Genomic DNA, 21,065 nt, shown 5'->3' with positions numbered 1-21,065 from the left:
ACAAACCAATCTATAGCGACGTCATGCAACTAAGAATGCAATTCTTTTTAATTTTTATTTTACAAATTTAATGGTTACCTACCTAAATTTTTATTAATACAATCATCCTATTTAGATATTTTTCAACTTTTGGATGAATTCAACGGAATCAATCTATAGTCTTGTTAAAAATGATGCCTGATATTTTTACAGTTAGGTCACTCTTTGGTATTTAATAAGGGAGGCGTTCTTTTTGGCCATGGTCATGTTTAGGTGGTAGGTATGGGGTAGCAGTAGATCAGTAATCTATGCTGTGCAAAGAGATTGAAGACTTAAAGGCTGTGCAATTTTTCTCAAGTGTGTAAGTTATTATCATTATTCCCCAATAAATGAACTCACTCATTAATTCTCATAAAATATCTATATAATGACCAAATTGACTATAAAGATACTACGCCATGTGCAAAATTAAGAAAACATAATATTCTGTTATTACATTTTATCCTTAAAAAATTATAAAATAATATGAGTAAACTCTCCCTCTTAAAATTTATGGCGTCTTTATGAGTAAAAAAAAAAAAAAGTATTATGTGTAGTGGATACTTGAACAAAAATCTCATCCAATACTCAATAGCCATATACAATTTTTTCATTGGAGACATTGGAGTGTTGGCAAAACTGAATTTTTTATTAAATTTTGAATGAACGGTTGTCAAAATCGCTTAAAAGAGGTTATGGTTGTTGACATTTTTATATTGTCATCAAGAAAATTCAATCAGCAAATCTGGATGACGAAAATCTCGCAATGATTGCTGCTTCAGAGCCTTTGGTTTGTACACGATTTAATAACATGTATTAATTCATATTTCTAGGTTCAGCGAGTGGTTTTGTAGGTAATGCAAAACATAACCTACCCTTTTCCATCAATTTCTTTTTTATTACAGTATTACACGGAAAATAAGTATCTCTGCCCAAATGGAGAGGTTCTCACCGACCATATACGTGTTATACAATACTATATTACAGTAGTAGAAAAGGTTACCCTTTTATGCAAAACAACTAAGTAGGTCTACTTATCGATTTTTGTTTTAACAAACTCCATTTTTTAAAATCATGCTATTACAACCATTGAAACTAATATAATATAATGTACACTGCGTAGAATAGCCACTACATACCAACATATTTTAGTGTTATATGATTATATATCTCATTTAAATAGATACACCAATATTTTACTGCAACCAGATGTCAAGTTGTCTTTTACTGATGTGTACCATAATTTTTTATTTTTTTTTTTGACCATATCCGATCCTAATAGGATCATATGGGCCTCCACAGAGTAGAGGTTTTGTATTAACAGATTTTGTTTTTTTACGAGAAATGGATGTCAGCCACTTGCTCAACCTATTAGGTCCATACCCTGACTCACACACAAACTGATATCCTGCATAATTGCACCAATAGTGTGTATTTGAAACTATCGCGATAATAACTATTTATATAATATAAAAGTGCTGACTATCTCGTTAATCTCATTCTTCAAGACTAAGTGAGACGCGATGTTGTCATTATATGGTGCTATTTGACAGGTCGTGAAAATCAGTAAACATCAAAATGAGTCCGCGCGGTGTAGTTCTTTTATTTCCGGTAGGTTCGCCACTATTGTGCTAATGTGCAGGCGCAGATTTTGCACAGTCCAATTGTCGCGTGAAAATTCAGAAGCTTCTGAACTTTTTTGATCCATGCACGCAATCTTACAACTTCCACGATAATACGTACTGTTAGCAGTAAATCCATCCTCATGTGTAAACGGGGTATAAGGGACATAAAGTTTATGCACAATATTTGAACAATTTGAATATGACATAGAGTGCGAAAATTATAAGTTGAAGTGTCATGGCCGCCGTCGTGGCGCTGCTTTATATTATAAAAGGATTGCCAGTATTGTAGTTCTCGAAACGGCCACGCTTCACATTAAACTTGCCGCAGTCTAGTCCTAACAGGGTATTCTAAGTATGATACATAAAAAAGCGTTTAGAACAGTAGGTATTTTTCCAACATCTTCGGTTCAGTCGGAAATTTTACGGTTATAATTATTAAGCCATTATCGTCCGTTTGTGTCGTACACGCTATCTTATCATCTAAATATGCCACATCATAATATTAAGGAAAACGTTGGCTTCCATGATGATTGTACAAACTCATGAGTGCCACGGGTCTTGCATGCATACAGCATCAAATTGGAAGGAACATTGACAACGAGCATACAAAATTGAAATATTTGCAGGAATTTATTCCTCACGGTCGTAGAGCGATCTCCAGACATCCAGGTTCTGTGGTAAAATCGTCATCGTCAAGCAATCAGTGCCCACCGGAGTCGTCGCTGCTCCACAAGCTCAAGAATGTGGCCATTTCGGAGAGAAGCGAATGCAGCGCGGACGCCGATCTCCTCAAGGCGTCCACTGACACCGCCGCCGAATGGTGGTGCGTCAGGCAGATCTGCGCCAATAGGCTCAACAACAGCAGGAGAGGTAAAAATATAAAAATATCCCTCTCACTTTGATTGCCAAAGCGAACAACGTCTAGCTGTGAAGTGTAGTGAAGCTAAAGAAAAATGCCTCGTGGTCTATTGTTTCAATTTAAATTTATTTCAAGTTGCAGATTGATTTGTGGCAAACTTCATATGTCATCCGTATCGAAAAGTCAAAACAAATATAGCACCTATGTACAAACGAGCCGTCATATGTCAATTCTCATCTACCTGCAAAATATAAACTTTGCTCCAGCTACCAAATCTACTACACTAAAAACCTTCCAGAAATCCTATTAAGTGTTTGGATAATAAAATTTCATAAGGCTCCCTCTTGGTTTGGTCAATGTTCTAACAACTCTAGGGTAGACAGTAATTGTATTATTAATTGAAGCATTAAATTGATATTTGAAAAATTAATAGTATAGATTTACCATTGTATAATGGCTGTGAATGTGTTAGCGGCAATCTGTGGAAGTAAAAATCTCTGCTCTTTCATGTATAATATATTTATGCTCACTTCCGTCCTTTACATTACGTACAGTGCTAGGAAATCGCAGCCATTACATTTCAGTTGTAGTACAGTTACAAATATATACTTACTTATGTTGAACTATTTTTAGATTTCACATCTTCAAAATCTCCCGGTAACATAACAAAGCTCCAGCCGGAGTTCATGGACACGGAGCTGCCAAACTTTAAGCTAAAAAATGAGTTCAACACTTCCGTCAAGAATGAACTGTCCGGCGGCAGGCTCAGCTCATCCAGGTTCAACTCCAACTCCAGCTCCATTCACTGCTCCAGGAACAACAGTCTGTTCGGCATGATGGCCGCACCCGATGATGTCTCCGATGAACCCAATCCTAAGGTTGATTGCTGTTATGAAGAGGAGTTGTACGTTAAAGGGAAGACAGCAATATGGTCAAAAGGTCAGGATTAAAATCATTTTTTTTTATATTTCATAAATAATACTAAAAAATTAAGAATCTAACATTCTTTATTGAATATACATAATTTGAAACAACCTGAGACTCATACCAATTAATGAAGAAAATAAAATAAAATTAGAATAAAAGCTTTTGTTTTTTTTCTCTTTTGTTGGATATGTACATTATTAGTACTTACCGGCCAGTTGATATTTTTAATGAAAGTAAAATACTTGATTAAAATTGGAATGAATTAACAAATATAATTTATATTGCCATCTGTCAATGCTACATGGTACTTTTAAAAATCGATAATTTATTGATTTATATCTACAATAATAGTTTTTTTCTATATCGATAAAGAGAAATCATTTAGGTAAAAATTTATTGTTACTCACCCGATGGCCAGAATGGGGCAATCGGCAGCGTATGTGCTTGCTGATCGAAAGGTTTATGATCGATCCCAGCTCTGATTTTTATTCCGTTTGTCATGTAAATAATGATATTTTCTCATCACAGACCTGCGGGATTCATTCCTGGAAATTCTTGTGTAATAAAATTTCATTTAAAAAGTGTCATAATATTACGGATGACAATCTTGATGGTTGTTTTAATTAAATATGACTTTCTCCTTTTTAGGTCTAATTTCTAATCCTGACTCTAAATTGAGCGATCCTGAATCCAGAGTTACCATATCGTGCTACACGTGCGAGTCTCCCATTAAGCACGCCATATTCTGCAACTTCCATGCGAACGTCAACAATAGAGTCATGTTCAATGCTTTGAATTGCTTGGAGGGAGAGTTCAAGTCGTCAATCAATTTAAAAGAAAGCGTGGAAGAAGAACGCTATGAACCTATTCCCAGCATTTGCATCATCGACTCCAATAGCTTGAGAGCCTTCACCGAAGATGGCCAAGATTATATCACAAGTCTCGTATTCCAAGTGAAAAACGTTTGGAGTACTAAATATGGAATGCTACTGGAGAAGGAAGCTATTCCTCAGACGCGGCAGTCTTTTTTACATGGCGGGAATAACAAAACACATTTCAATTTCTCGCATCTTCGAATGACAAGCAATAGAACGAGTGCCAGTTCTTCACGAATTAACCCTAATGTGTCTTCTTATCACTACGGTGGTATTTCGTCTACTTTCGGTGATTCAGACATCCAATTACCAACTTGTTTTTCCTTAACGCATCCTTTGGATGAAATGTCACCTGTACTTATGAAGCCTGCGCAAGAAAGCGTGCAATACTACAACGACGGAAGCATGCAAATCGTATACGTCAGCGATTTTCCAAGTATATGTTTAATCTATTCTACCAAAACTGGACTACATACCCTGTGCTCGATCAGAAAAGCCACGACAGAAGAATGCCGGTCTGTCTGCGGCGATTGGAACAGAACATCGACTATTTTAAGTCCTTCAGGAAATTTGAATCTCGCATCTAGTTTATCAGGGTACAACACTGCGCAGAAAACTTTTGGGAGTAGTGTGGCCAAGAATAATTCTTACAGTTGGTTAGGAGGAATCGGCAGTCCCTACGCTTCGCGACCTGCGAGTTCTTTCGGGTCACCTTCACACTCAAAGGTGAACAGTCCTATGGCCGGGATGTTTAGCAGGTTGGGCTTGTCGCCGCACGCGTCCATCGGGCAGGCTTCCAACAGTTCGATGATGGCAGCAACGTCACCGCCGGCGCCTCCATCTCAACCACTGTACCCGGATCTTTGTTTCGAGCACATATGGACTGAAAACCAAGGAGTCGCACGTGATAATTCTCACACATGTTCGGCGGCCATAAAAACTTTTCTACATTGCGACCACACCGGCCAACATTATCTCTGCTACCTCGTATCTTGCGGGTCGGGTAAACAATTACAAATTGCACGTCTCACCACAACGCATTCTATTGGTAGCGGCGACTTTAAGAAACTGATAGTCGGAGTCGTGACTTCGGTGCCGGCGAAAGATGCTGTAGTATTACCGTCTCTTAACACGATAGCACTGATAGATTTGTCTGGTAATATAATATTATACTCCGGTTCTTGCATCATCGGTAAAGTGCACATTGGTGGTGTTCTTTCCGGACTGTTCACTTCGCCGTACAACCAGGTGTCACTGTTTGATACTTCGTTTCCTCGAAGAAGTAGCTTGTTGCCTAGTAGTCATTCCAGAAATGTGCCAGTTTTCAACGACTCTGCGCTGCACCTGCTGTCTCCCGTTCCTCATCACTACCGACCGCAAAATATTCTTTCTATGGACGACAGCACCTTAGACTGCAATGGTAAATATAATTTATAGACTTATACAAAACGAGCCATTATTGGATAAACAATCATGTAAAATCTCAAATAATAGGAAGTAAATAAGTATCAAAAACAAGTGCATCCCATCCATTTTCTATTATTTCTGTACAAATCAAGATAGAAAACATTATTTTTTCTATACTTAGCTTACCAATTCTACCATACTTAAACTAAGGCTGACTATAATATACAGGCTGTGACACTGAATTGTGAATTACGATGGTAGCGCTAGTTATGAATATAATATTTGAGACTTTCATGGTTGTTTTTTAACGTAATAGATTCATGGGTTTCCAGCACGTGTACTTCTTCCCTCGACATTTCGGGCTTATTGCAGAGGCGATTATCATGAGATACGTGATAGCGCTAGTTATTAATTATCTTCAAATGCAATGCAGTAGGTAACCTGTTTGCCATAAATGAAGGATTTTCAATTATATAATATTATTTGAACAATTATCATTTTCTACGAACAGTTTAACACATTGTATTCAAAGTATCAGCAATAACTAGCACTATGATCGAAGTTTACAGTTTTGTGTCACGGCCTGACTATAATAGTGGCCCTTGACTTAGTCTGAAAACATTAACAAATGTTTTAAAATAAAAAGTTTGTATTATTCACTCTATTATAGTAGTTCAAACTCTTTGCTTTTGGAGTATATACTTACCACATTTAACTCTCCCGAATGAACACTTGTTATATGGAATTTCACTGTAACGAAATTTTAAAAATATTTTATAAATTCGATATACTTACAGAATAAAAATTCCATTTAGGGATTTTTTTAATACGAACATTAGGTGGCTGGCGACATTATGGCGAATTTTAATATATATGTTTCGATACAAATTTTCGCTAATGAAAATTTCCGTTAATCGACATTAAACAGCTACCTAATTAAATAAATATAGGGTTTTCCATTTTAATCATTAATTAATTCTTGTATTAATCTTTCAGTTCTTCAAGGTTTGCGCGACCCTGTTGGCAATAGACTGACTTTAGAATACGGCAAAGGACTCCTGTACAGAATAACTCTACCAGATTTAACGTCCAGTTCGCTCATTTTCAAATGCATAGCCGCGTTAAAACAAGTGTTACAGAAAGACATTGTAATGCAGGTACGCACTCCACTCAAAATTGTGACCTATTTCACATTGATTTTTATGAATCAAACTTTTTTATTCATTCTTCAATACTAAGGATTCATTCTCGTTCTAATAGTACATCTATCGACATGTTCAATTTCTCCATTACAGGAATTCAAGCATAACACCAAATGAACTTTTTGTGTCAAGTGATACTCAACTTGCTCAACATTCTTTTTATACTTTCATAATTATTGTAATTACTTCATTCATTTCGTATTTTATTTTATGGCCATATAACTGGTATTTTGCTTATTTACCTGTATTTATATCTATTTTGTCCAATCATAATATAATATTATTTCAATTTTATTATATTTTTTCTTTCACTCTGTTTGGTTTTTTGGCTTCTTCAACGGTTTATAACTTTGAACACCGTTGTCATTTTGAACAAAATTTGAAGGATACGTCAATTTCAATGTTGATAGACATTAAACATTGTCTGTATTTAATGAGATTATTGCCGATTTTTTATTTCCTTGAAAGTATGTTATTTTATGATTATGCTACAGTTGAGATGGAAAACTTTAATTATGTTTGGTATAAATCTTTGTAATATGCAAGTAAATGCACATTTTGCCTTGTGAAATGATATTTTACGTTGACTATTGAGTTTTTATGACTCAATTTTGGCGAAATAGCGAAATGAAACGGTCATAAGTGTATTACGAAAACAAAACATGCAAATGTACCTTCTAAGAATAGCAAAACTCCTAAAATTGAATGGCAGCATGTCCGAGAATGGGAAGCAAAATAAAAAGTTTTACATCTGTCACATTTTTTTTACTGTTTCAGGTAATATCTAAATGGTATGGCGTAAGAAATGCTCCCGGAACGCACGATCTCTGCCCAAAGGTGGAATGGTCCATGTTCGTGTCACTGCTATTCACCTTACTCGGTTACGATGTATCAAAAATTTCTTCAACCAAAGAACCGGAGACCGTCAATGTGGAAGTCGAAACAAAGAGACACAGAGCATCCGAAGACGGCACGCAAGACGATTGGGAATATATGTTAAACTCGAGCCATCACGTTTCACTCGGAACCCCTTTGGCAGCCATGTTGAATCTGACAAATCACACTAATAATATGGCTTCCAAGATGATGACAAACGGATTCGAATTAAATACTACAAACAAAACAGTAAAAGCAACGCAAAAAAATTCGACTCTTATGGATACATCCGGACCAGATTATTGTATAGAAAAGCAAACCACAAGTATCAGTACAAACTCCCTCCTTTTCCCGTACACTTTACCTGTGCTGTATTCCTTACACCTGGTATACGAGGAGTTGAAGATGAATATACTTCTAGTCGAAGACCTGGAGCTATTGGCTCAGTTCTTGCATCAATTGAGTTTCGATTTAAAATTGGAAGCGTATGTGTATCATTACTGGAAAGATTATCCTACAGTTTGCCGAATGGAGTCTTCGATGATGCAGTCGCACATTTCAGAGCAGGATCTCAAGAAGCTCAATCAGCCCGCTTATTTCAATATCGAGCCGCCAAATATATTCCAGCATCTGTATTTGCTCATCAAGGAAAATAGTCCGATGAAGTTCCCTTATTTAAACAATGTTAACGTTCTATGTCGTGACATTATTGAGGTGATTATTCATTTTTAATACTTTATAAAATTAAATATGTCGAAAAAAGCTTCACTAGAAGACAAATCTTTTGGTAAAAAAAGACTACTAAGACTAATGATTAAATTAGCTGTCAGTTTTTCAATTGCAGATTTAATTGTACCAATGATCACACTGTTATTACCCACATCTATCAAAAAGCATTACAATCAAATATGTTGAAGAAAACCATACTTATAAAAGTGATGGTAAAAAGGGAAATAGAAAAAACTGCGAATACCATACTAATTTGTCATTATGCAACTTGGCATTTCTTTTTTCAATACAACAAATGGCACTTACGTCAAACTGAAATTTCCTTCAGTGATTTTTATAAGGAAATCACATAAATCTCCATCTAGAAAGTGACATCCTTGGTTACAGCACAGTTTTAGATTCACACAAACAGTCATTTCATGAATTATTATTAAATGTGCACACATCGCTAAAATAGACCCTTATACCGAAATTTGTTATGATTAAATGGTATTGTTGTATTAATTACTACATACTTTACACAAAACTTGGTCGACTTATACTGAAACCAAAACATTCACATTATTATGCAAATATTACTGAATTGAAAAGGGCAGAGTGCGTCAATTAATTTACATATATAGATAGGCATCCAGGCAAAATAAACTATCATTATTCAAGATAATATGTTTAGATTTAAATATTATTTAGATGAACCAGCACAAAAAACAGATTACCATATCTAACCTGCAAAGCAAATACATAATCTATTAAAATAATTCTGATTCACCATGATATTCAAGTTGATTTCACTATTGATGTAACTAGATAAATATTTTTTTACATATTTGATTTTTTAGGTTACCGGACTGATTGCGAATGGTGTGCCTGGCACTGTTCAAATAATGGTGTCATCAAGGGAAGGAATCAACGCTAGCAGCACACCTCGTTCCAAAGATCCGTCCTACTCTTCCGATCTCTCCAATGTTGAGCAGGCCGCCGTCTTAATGCTTTGCATGAAAGGTATCGTAATAAAACCATCTGTCAGAAGTAAAACAACCACCTAATAATGAAGAATTATTAATATTATAATCGTATTCTTTACCAATTTCAGGCTACACCCTTCGAGATGTCCAAAACCTTCCTCCAGCCATCAACTTATTTCTCCTGAATACGATATCTCGGTGCAAAATGAACCCTCCCGTTGATTGGCCCCATCAGGCTTACTCCCTCATAATGAGAGAAGATTTGGCACTGCAAGCCAAGAACTCTAATCTGCAGAACACAGAAAATACCACAGCAGGTACATAATCTATTTATCATTTTTCATTACTATAAAGCTTTCCGTAAAGCAGAGGTCACAGGAATCTGAAGTTTAGTTCAAGCAAAGAGCTTGGACTATATAAGTAGAGATGATTTTATGAACTTTTTTATTACACTTATTGCCATAAGGATGGGAAAATTGTACACATTCATTTCACCAAATTAATGGCCAAGCACAAGATTTAGAGGTGTCTTCTGTGCTGATGTGATTATCTTGTTAATTTCTTCTGTTATATTACGTGTGCCCACAATAGCCAAGCGATAACACATCGACTTATTAAGTCGTGGGTCTTGACATTGAATCCGGGGCTGGCGAAATTATATGTTGTTTTTTTCAGGTTGAGCAAGGGGCTAACATCCATTTCTCATAAAGCAAGAATCTGTTACGAAACCTCTTTGTGAGGCGGCCAAGATGTACGTCAGATTCATACGCAGTGATGTCCAATTTAGATATAGATTCCTGCGGCGTAACAAATACGAGAAAATATTTAGTTTTGCTGTGTTTATTAGTAGGCCCATTTAAATTTATTTGGCTAAGACTTCTATGAATGCTCTTTTTCAATGCCAAATCTGACATGGCAAAATGGTACTGATAACAACAGCATATTGTGCCACTGCTGCTGGCGTGGATTAGTTACATTTTTATGTATTACTACATAATTCTTTCAGGCGCTCTTGGAGAAGACACGAAAGAGAATGCATTCACGCAGTTTAATGATCCTGACCCTGAACACCATTCCACTCCTCTGAAGGCCAGTGATGCTGAGAAGGTGACGGGACTCGAACACATCGACACCAAGATACTTCGACTGCGGTTTCCTAATGATCATAGGTATGGAAAGTTGCAAGTAAATATTTTATGTGAGTCCAAAGTAAATGTGAGAATTCATCACCACTTATATTTCAAGTCAAATGGTATTAGATGATATCTGGAGTCCAAGATATAAACTAAAAGCTACTGCAGCTATGAAAAATGAAAATACAAAGCCACGTGTGCTCATGTCTTTGAAGTGGGACCTATGGGCCTACATAAAGCAGAGGTTATATTAACAGACCTCTTACCAAGAATGATTGTTAACACACATTGTAAAAAATGACATGTAATTTTAAATCTTGTGAATTATAATAATTATGTTCTTTTATTCCCAGGGTGACAGAAGTGTGCAATTTGCTTCAGTCTTCGATTCCAGTGACCATTGCTCTGACGCAGCGGCCAGAAGTCTCCGATCATGACTTTATTGAAGAACAAGAACGACATCTTTATGCTCTATGCACAAGAACAATGGCTTTGCCAGTTGGAAGGTATGCAATTCTCAGTCAAAAGGTTCTAAATTAATTTCATTTTCATTGTCACTTAAGCCTCAATGACATTGAGCTACTTTACAAGCTGCTTATTGGCGAATTTAAAAGCGGGCGAGTCAGCTAGTGCGATTGTGATGATAACACACAAAACTTTCCACACTCTCAGAAGCCAACAAGCTAGCGAGTTGAAACTATCATTTTTGGTACTATTTTGACAGGACGTATTGAGTAGTTGGTTTTTTACCGCGAGGTCGCTACTATCGCTCTACTGCGCAGACGCAGTAGGGCCACACGCCAGCGTGTAGCGTGTAAAGTTGACCGGCGTACAACTTTTCTCGGTAGATTGTTTATAATCTGCTTGTTAGCTTGTTCGATGATGACACTGGGCGAATTTACAAGCAGCTTGTTAAGTAGCTCCATGTCATTGAGGCATTAAGTGACAACCCAATGTGGTTTTGGCTCCCCTCTATATATTGCAAACTCCCTTCACTACTTTAGCCTCATGAATGCTCTGTTTCTTTCTACACAGTCTTGATCTCCGAACCTGTTGAGTGTATTCGATGCTTGAGACATGACCTGGCCAACGGAGGTACCTACTTTCATGACAAGTTGATCACTGTACAATGTGTATAGCTTATAGTTGTACCTACCTCGCCACGTACCATCTTTGTTGCTTAGTCATGTCTGAGAGTCTTTATCTGAAGTGTCTCTGTAAACCGTAGTAAGATTTGTATGCCAGTCTAATTCTTTCACGTCTCACTTTCAGCTGGTGTCGTTTTGAGAAGTGATGTGTGATTTCAGAAATATGAATTCGTCGTACTTATCAAATAATATTTCATAATTTTCAGGGGAATGGTGACCTTACGCTCAGCACCGTGTGTGGTGACTGAACCTCTTGTGATCCCAAAATTGTGTGCGACAGGCCGAGCCCCACCTCGAAATACTACTATTGAACTTACGCACATTGAAGTTTCACCACACCACAATGCGTGGCCGTTGTTTCACAATGGTGTTGCCGCAGGGTTGAAGCTTGTCCCGTCCGGGAATAAAGGAATCGATTCTGCATGGGTCGTATACAATAAGCCCAAGGTAAATCATTAAAGTGAAACTGCTTTACTCATAGTAGAGTGAATTTCGCTGATATATAATGAAAAGTTTATAAGACTACTTTTAGTTAAACTCTGATCGGAGCTGTTGTTTTTAACTATACCAATATATCGTTGTTCTAGCAAGGAAATGCTGACATGCCCACTGAGCATGCTGGCTTTTTGATGGCCCTTGGACTGAATGGACATTTGAAAGACATGGCTTTCATGAATATCTATGAATACTTGGTGAAATGTCATGAAATGACAAGCGTCGGTCTGTTGCTTGGGATCGCTGCCACGTATCGAGGTGACTTAATTTCTACATGGAAGATTGGATACTATCATTTAAATTTATTTATTTGTTGCACTATCGGACAATGTGACAATAATTTATTATTACCGTAGTGAAATATCAAGAAATACCCGATTTGACAATCACATACATGTGTATATTTTTCAGGTACTATGGACGTATCAACGACAAAATTAATGGGCATTCATGTGGAAGCACTTTTGCCGCCGACTTCCATTGAGTTAGATATTCCTCAGAACATTCAGGTGGCTGCCCTGCTTGGGGTGGGGCTGCTCTATCAAGGAACTTCCCACACGCACATGACGCAGGTCCTGCTCAGCGAAATAGGTTCGTTTTCATCATTTTATCTATTCTTTTTGATTTTGATATTATCAATTAAAATTAAACCATTCACAACCAGAACTTTGAAAAGTTTGATCATGATGTGAATTTTTGAAAATCGCAAGCCGTGAGTGTCATATTATTAAACTTGTTTCTCATAATTACTAGGTCGACCTCCCGGACCGGAGATGGAAAACTCCAGCGAGAGAGAAGGTTATTCTCTGGCTGCAGGCCTAGGTCTTGGACTCGTATGTCTCGGGGCTCATAAGACCGCTCCTCATCATTTGGCTGCCACTCTCCGACACTACATGCTTGGAGGCAACAAGAGGCCGCTAACAGGTTGGTTATTTCTTCTTCTTTGTCCATTTCTGCTTCTTAAGTGAAGCATATGGACACCATGCGGAGCCTCTAATTCTGTATCTGCTATATATACCATGTATATGCTACTTAGTAGTTTTCTGTCATACCTGAATTATTGGCTTGAAAAGGGGGCAAAGCAGGTCGAGACACTCTTCACACATCCATAACATAATATGACCAAGCCAGGTTAAATTTAACATTTTTAGTTTGGATATGGCGAGAGGCTGCATGGTCCACTCTAAAGTCACATTACAGTACACCAGTATCTGCCATAAATATCTCGACACCTCCTATATAAAAGGTTGGAACTGCATTTTTGGGTATTTTGACTTGATTGCCTTTAAATAATTTTAAAGTTAATAAAACAATGATATCTGACATCTTATCAAAACAAAAAAATCAATGTCAAAATAACTTTATCTAGGCATACAATAGGTATGTCAAAATGAAAATAATTGTGACAGCAGTAAAAGTCAAACAACACACTACCAAATTAGAATCACATTCAAAATAATATGCAAACTTTATGTTAATCTATGGTATAATTTCTAAATTGTAAAAACAAACGAACATACTTAGGTAGGTAATGTGTATTATTATAAAGGTGCTTTTAAACAATCAGTTTTGCTATCCAATCAGTCTCCGTTTCCATTGAGCTGTCCGTTAAACTGATGTGTAAATGCAAAACTGAAGTGGCCAACTGAAACAACCAAAACAGAGATGAGACCCGATGGATTTACTATTAGTTATCGTATCTGTTTTTAGAGTTGCCAGTTAAATAAACGTGTAAATTAGTGTGTTGCCATATTTTTAATACTACTTTTCTAATTCAGATTGAAATATTATAATTTCTTTAAATATAGGTACTGAATTACACCAACCATTATGTTTAGAAAGTAATTATACAATTAATATTCATTTTAGTGGATAAAATATATGTAAATATACACCACCGATTCCGAACTGACCTGGCAACTGAAACCTCGACTGAACGGACAACTGATCATCTAAATACACCGCCGTTTCAAAACCGAACAGACCAAAACGGACTGAACGGACAACAGAACTGACGGTTAAACAGACCTTAGTGCATATGGATTATTCATACGGCCAAAGTATACTGGAAGCGGTGTAGATGGTGCAAGTGGCTTCTTTCGGCAGTTGCTCTGTGCACAGCGGTGTGAGCAGCCACTTCCAGCGTGCTTCGATTCAGCTTGCTTTGCTCATTTCAATGTTGAATATTTTCAGGTGCCCAAAAGGAAAAATACAAACTGCCATCATTCCAAATCCGCGAAGGGCCGTCTGTGAATGTCGACGTGACAGCTCCCGGTGCAAGTTTGGCTTTAGGAATGCTCTTCATCAAAAGCGGAAATCTGGAAGTTGCAAAGTGGCTCGCCCCTCCACCCACTCATTACCTATTGGACTATGTCAGACCCGATCTGTTGCTACTCCGAGTTATAGCTAGAGGTACATTTATGTTATTGTTATATTATACATATGCTATTTTAGTTTGAGTTAATAGTTGTCTTAACACCATTGTAAAGATATCATTGGTACCAATTTAGTTTGTAAGTATTTCACTCTTTTATATTTGAACCTTCTGTAATAAAACCATATTTACTTTAAATTATTGTAATGGATTTAATACCCAACTGAATTTTTCTCTCTCTTTCAGGGTTGATATTGTGGCATTCGATTGAACCCACCGAAGAATGGGTGAAAGACCATGTTCCGATGTCCATCAGATCTTATTGCTTTGTCAAGCCAACAGAATACCACATCGATTATGAGGCCATGAAGTAATTATTTTTCATCACCATCAATTCTTTTAAAATAGTTTTTCTTTACATAGATACCACATATGAAATTAAATTGTAAGATCTCAATAATAATTATTCATTTACACTAAAAAGTTTACAGATATGCCCTCGAGTTTCTCCAATTCATATAGTTTTTCTCTTTATTCTAGAATTATATAAGATGTCTTATTTTTCAGCCAAGTATACTGCAATATAGTAGCGGGCGCCTGCTTCTCCATCGGTCTCCGCTTTGCAGGTTCAGCAGACCAGGATGCGTACGACACCATCATGACGTTCGCATTACAGTTTTCTTCACTCGGATCCAAGAGCGTCGGAGAGCTGGTGGGAAAGAGTACAATCGAAACTGGACTGAATTTAATTCTCATCAGTGCTGCAATGGTATGAGTATTACATTGTATTTCATATAAATGGTATGACGTATTGTTTATGGTAAATATAATGTTACAATTGAGAGGAGTTTAAATGAACCAACGGGGGTGCACATTAGGGTTTGTAATTCCAATTCCCAGAAGTTAAAGTTTTCGATCAAACGTGAAATATTTTCACACAAAAATATGTGTTGTTACTTTGGCAGACTTGCTCCGACTTTGTAATTACGCCATCATTTTCGCAACAGAGCAAATTTCAATTAACAACGCTTCAGTGATTTAATTTCCAAATATGTAAATCAAAAAATTAAATATCTATATTATGTATGAATAGTTCAATATTATTACGTTAAAATAAGTGTAAAAAACATGAGATCACCACTTTTATTTCTTCTATATTTTGTTACAAACTTTTGATATTTTATTTGATATAGCTTATAAAAAACCTCTGAACATTATGTATCTAAGCGGTAATCGAAAAAATATTCAGATTCTATTCGCAGAAATATATTTTAAAAGACTTGTATGTATTTCGTTTTATTTTTTAGTCTTAAAATCCCCCGATTTCTTGTATTTCACTAATATAATATAGATTCTTAATACGTCCACCAGACACCAATTATTTGTGAACCGTAATCCCTTTCTTCTTCTTATCATTCTTCGCAAAGTGCATTTCACTCATAATATTTATGGGAATAGCTCATCCAAAGAACATCCAAGTCAATGCCAGTGCCTTAATACAGAAGTCTTATCAAATAATTGTTCACTCTCTTTACCAGGTAATGGCAGGAACCGGTGATCTCCAGATAATGCGATTATGTCGACAACAACGAGCGAAGACCGGTCCAGGAGCCAGTTTCCTTACTTACGGATCTCAGTTGGCCGTTCACGCTGCTCTCGGCTTGCTTTTCCTTGGAGCGGGTCGATACACTCTTTCGACCAGCTCCGAGAGTATCGCGGCCCTCGTTTGCGCCTTCTTCCCCAAGTTTCCTACCCACACACACGATAATAGGTGAGATGATAATTTTATTGGTTTTTTCATATATTTTTCACTAGGTACAGTGAACCAGCCGACTCGAAATCAAAGCGATCTACTGTCCGACAAGAAGATCTAGGCAATAACCAGAAGTCGCTAGTGCGGGTAAAAGTAAGAGGAGCTTGTTAGTTCACAGTTTTAACACGTGGACAACTCGTCATTAACCAGAAGTCGCTTCAATCGGAGTGCGGTTAAAAATAGGAGGAGCTTGTTAGTTCACAGTTTTAACACGTAGCCAAGAAGCTCCTGTTGGACAGTACCTTATTCACCCTGTCAAGTACTTGTGTGTACTAAGAAATCTCAAAATTTTTCATATTTTCACTGCCTCAATGGTGCGGGCTGTCAACCGAATAGTTCGGTGTGGTGCTCAGGAAGCCAACAGTAATTATTTTTCGATTTTTCATTACACATCAGCCAGATACACTCATCTACTGCGCATAAAAAAGTTTCACTTCAAAAATCACATTTACAATCATTTTGAAAAAAAAAATACGACACCCGACGGGACTTCAACCTTTATCTGCTGAATTCGTGTCAGTATGCTTTTCCAATTAAGCTACGGGCATCTTATTGATATAAAATATTACATCGATCTACTTCTCTCTGCATACAAATCCTCAATTCACCAGATTCTTGCCAAATTATTGCAAAATGTATTTGTCTACGGAATCTTCTTTTAAGGGGTATTTATTGTAATTCGTATTATTTCATACCTTTCATAACCTTAACGAAAACTAATATTTCTTTCAGATATCATTTACAAGCTTTCCGTCACCTGTATGTATTAGCCGCGGAACCCAGGCTGATAATCCCTCGCGACATAACATCTGGCACTCTTTGCTATGTCCACCTCCAAGTCATAATGCTAAACAGTGACCAAATTATAAGCATGAAAGCACCATGTTTGCTTCCTGAACTTCAGAAGCTCAAAGAAGTCAGGATCGATGATAATCGGTATTGGTCCATCGTCTTTCAGCGAGATAGAAATTGGGACCAATTAACGTAAGTGCCTATGTTTTTGTTTGATCTTAGCTCGGGTTTGTCAAAATGCTTGGTCAAATTATCAAAAGTCAAATTATCAAGTATGTGTCTTCCGTATCGACCCACAGTTTACGCTGACGTTGAACCTCTCCAAATTGTCCTTATCTCTTCCGGTTATATGGTAAAATAACTGCCGAACTCTCTATAGACATACTTTGAATAATTAATAGAACACAAACTAATAATGTATTACTAGTTTAGACCAATTCTGCACCCACGGTAATCTAGTTGGTAGAGCGCCCACCTCTTGATGCCATCATCAAAAAGTCATATTTTTAATCTGTGTTTCAAAATTCCAATGGGTGAATGTCTAACAACGATTCCTTGTAGAAAAGTATTTTTAATATGATCTTGTCTCTGTTTAGGAACAATTTTAAGCAATGGTAATTTACTATAGAGATAGATTAACAACCCCATCATCTAAAAATAGGATATAAATCATATTTTTTTTTATGTAATAATCCATTTTATTTTTCAGATCACTTCTACATAATTCATCAACGCTGGATGTGAAACAAAAGGCAGGCTGCCTCTCATATCTTGAAGACCCTCAAGGATTCCAAAGCCTGCTGGCGCAAACATTAACGACAGAAAAAAGCAACGTATGGTCTGCGAAACCTGAGAACATATTCGCTTTCTCCAATGACCCCGCCATTTTGAATTTTACAAAACATTACCTAGTCGACCCGAACCAAAATGGATCCACTGAAAAGAACGATGTCAAAACTGATCAGTCGATGATACAAGATGATAAAATATGCAGCAGTTGTTACTTTTTAGGTGTTAAAAAAATCATGGGAGAGTCAAAGAGATCTAGTTTGCCTTCTTCATCTTCTTCAGATAATAGCCGGAGTAAGAAAAGAAGTTTTAGTGTAATGGATATGAGTGAAGGATCAGAGTCCAGGAAAAGTTGCATCTGTGATAAAAATAATAAAGAGGAGAGGGAGTTTATTCAATTGCTGGCAATGGTTACATATGAGTGTGTCATCGGAGACACGTTAGCGGTGTTGCCAGTCTGGTTTACGTTTATTAAGGTAATTAAAATATTTTAAAACATCACAATTGTCACTATGATTTTGGCAGGGTGCTAATAAGACAACTTAAAATTCTGCCATCCATCTAACTGATCTAAAGATTAAACTTGGGATTGAAATCAAAACATTTCTCTTAAAAAAACTCTGTATATAAACCTATTCTTAGAATTATTATATTCCTATGATTTCTTGTCTTTTCGAGAAGATTCGAAAATTCGATAATTAAAGAATATTCGATTGGTTTATTGATTTTTAGCGACCTGAGAATTCTCGAGAAGTTTTTATTTATCTTACATACGGCAAACGCTATGTTTTTTTTCCGTTTGGGCGGATGGATTCCCTAAAAAAAATTCCATCCAAAAATTCAAGATCAATTTTTGCTTTCCTTCTTTTATTAACATTTCTTAAAAAAAAAAAAATATAATTATTTTTCCACATGGTTTCCTCCCCTGCAAATTTTCTCCCTCCAGAATCAGTCGATTGTTGTTTTGAGCATAGAATTTTTATTGGCAGGATATACCAATGACATATTAAATGGACAACTCACTTCATACCCGGCGCGCACGAGAAATTGTACATGAAAGTCATTCACAGATGTATAGGTAGATGTCACGTGACCATATGACGTATCCGTTTCCATTATGCGATACAAGCTTCGAGAATTTATAGTAATATAACCTTTATTGTAATGGCGTATTAGTGTCATGACTCATTGCGTTAGAAACAGATTCTCGGTTACTTACGACTTCTCGGAGATTAGACGCAAGTGAGCTCAGCGAATCACAGGCGACTGACTGTCCAATGGTTCCTGTCATTCAATTGCATTGAATAAACATTCATCAATATCTTAAAATAGCATTTTATAAATAATAAATAATACTTACACATGAAAGGTGATATCCCATCTTTCTTGGAGTGTTTAGTAGATTTTTTTACAATTTTTAACTAGGCACATTGGCATTTTGTAACACAATAATAACCGTGGAGTCGAAACCTGACAGTCAGAAATTTTGTATGGGCAGACCCAGCGGTGTCGCCAGACCGCTTACAAGCAGAATGTTCATTTGAGCGTAGGATACCGATATTAAAATATGAATTTCGCCATCCGGCAGACCCGACACAAAGTGAGTGTCATTTTATTTTCTAGATGCTTCGTCCATATTAATGTCATTGGGATATACCTTGAAAAATCGTATTGGCGAGGTGTCACACTTAGGTATCACGAAAACTAAAAAAAAACAGTTAAATCTATTCAAGATTTTCTCATTATTTCTTAGAAAGGATTGTGATGGATAATTTTCGATCACAACCTCTATTCGGAGATAGCAAAGATCCACATCAGGTTGTAAAACCAATAAATAAAAAAAAAACAGTTCTAGACTCCAGAGACCAATCTTCATTTTTTATACATATTTAAACTTTCTTTGACTCTTACTTGACTTTGACTCAAAACTATGTTTCTACTGATAGTGACTTGCCGACACTTCCTCACTTGTAACAAACATAGATACAATTAGTTCTTGATAACATATTATTAAACTTCACTCCATTTCATAAAAATGTGCACTTGCTAACTTTTACGGGTACGGGGGTATATTTATTTTGCCTATTTTTAAATTATTATTTTCCATCTGTTTCAGATTTTAAGAAGCTTACCGAAAACGCCGAGCGTGTACCATGTGTGGCAATTGAAACTATTATTTGCTCAAATAGAAAATCACAATGACAAATTTGTGGTCGAAGAAATGGAAACTAGCGACGAAAATGTGAAAAGAAAAAATGAACCTCTAATATCAAACGAGTTTGCGTTATCATTGAAACAATACGCAGGTTCAATATTCGATACCTGGGAGCCGCAACTGAGAAAAACATTGAAGAAATACATCTACAATGATCCGATACACCATCCTTCACAGATTATACAGAATAATATTGACCCACGAAAGCTTACGTCATATGTAACGTTTTATAATATACCCAAAAAGGTATTAGCAAGTAACGTATCGTACGCCGGTATAAGTTTGATTGATTTCTTTGTAGGTCTCGATAAATTCAATTTAGACGCATCGTCTATTCACCGAGTCATGAAAATAGTTAATTCTCATAGAAAATGATTTTTATATTTCGTTTATAGATAAATATATTGTACATGATTTTTTATCTACAATTTGTTTGTGTTTTATTTCTTGTATTGCAATCCCTCTATAAATCTAACGACTTTTTTTTCTGTAGCATACCTGTTATCATGTCCGGAAACTTGTACGTATGCAGTTCGCCATATCACACTTCACCGTGAAATGTTGTATCGGATATATATTGCCGTATATTAAAGACCGTCCAACCTCTTTGGGTCGTATAGTACTTACTGACATAAAATTCATGTTTAAATAAAACACGGTTCTTGTCGGTTTACACTTTACAGGAAGTCAGCAGCAAACAAAGTTTGAAAATAGCCGATATACTGGATTATTTGTTGGGTTAGGTTAAGTTTTCATTTTTGAGTTCATGAATTTTGCCAAAATCAGCTATGAAAATTGCTGATTTGAGATTGTGAGAAAGCTC

At 36.4% G+C, this 21,065-nt stretch overlaps 1 protein-coding gene across 1 annotated transcript; it reads left to right on the top strand.

Annotated features, from left to right (window-relative positions):
* Positions 1–678: 678 nt before the first annotated feature.
* shtd (anaphase promoting complex subunit 1) lies at positions 679–20,672 on the top strand. Its single transcript, XM_085948915.1, has 21 exons — positions 679–808; positions 2,270–2,513; positions 3,136–3,441; positions 4,078–5,724; positions 6,708–6,868; positions 7,691–8,503; positions 9,358–9,520; positions 9,612–9,800; positions 10,490–10,652; positions 10,970–11,122; positions 11,971–12,211; positions 12,352–12,517; positions 12,671–12,850; positions 13,013–13,183; positions 14,453–14,671; positions 14,880–15,003; positions 15,201–15,402; positions 16,172–16,404; positions 17,179–17,430; positions 17,948–18,503; positions 20,144–20,672. The coding sequence occupies exons 1-21, from the start codon at positions 785–787 to the stop codon at positions 20,615–20,617; spliced, it is 6,681 nt and encodes a 2,226-aa protein (XP_085805041.1). The 5' UTR covers positions 679–784; the 3' UTR covers positions 20,618–20,672.
* Positions 20,673–21,065: the final 393 nt, after the last annotated feature.

The sequence above is a fragment of the Rhyacophila brunnea genome, unplaced genomic scaffold (genome assembly GCF_057557595.1).
Source record: "Rhyacophila brunnea isolate RB1 unplaced genomic scaffold, BYU_Rbru_1.0 scaffold_21, whole genome shotgun sequence".
Taxonomy (NCBI): domain Eukaryota; kingdom Metazoa; phylum Arthropoda; class Insecta; order Trichoptera; family Rhyacophilidae; genus Rhyacophila; species Rhyacophila brunnea.
The sequence above is the reverse complement of the archived record's forward strand: the minus strand, read 5'-3'. Positions and strand labels throughout refer to the sequence as shown.

Bases quoted from the DNA above. Each gene is read 5' to 3' on its own strand.
- shtd (XM_085948915.1), top strand. From the start codon at position 785: ATGATTGCTGCTTCAGAGCCTTTG. The intron at 2,514-3,135 runs GTAAAAATATAA...AACTATTTTTAG, and splicing joins GCTCAACAACAGCAGGAGAG to ATTTCACATCTTCAAAATCT. The intron at 9,801-10,489 runs GTACATAATCTA...TAATTCTTTCAG, and splicing joins CACAGAAAATACCACAGCAG to GCGCTCTTGGAGAAGACACG.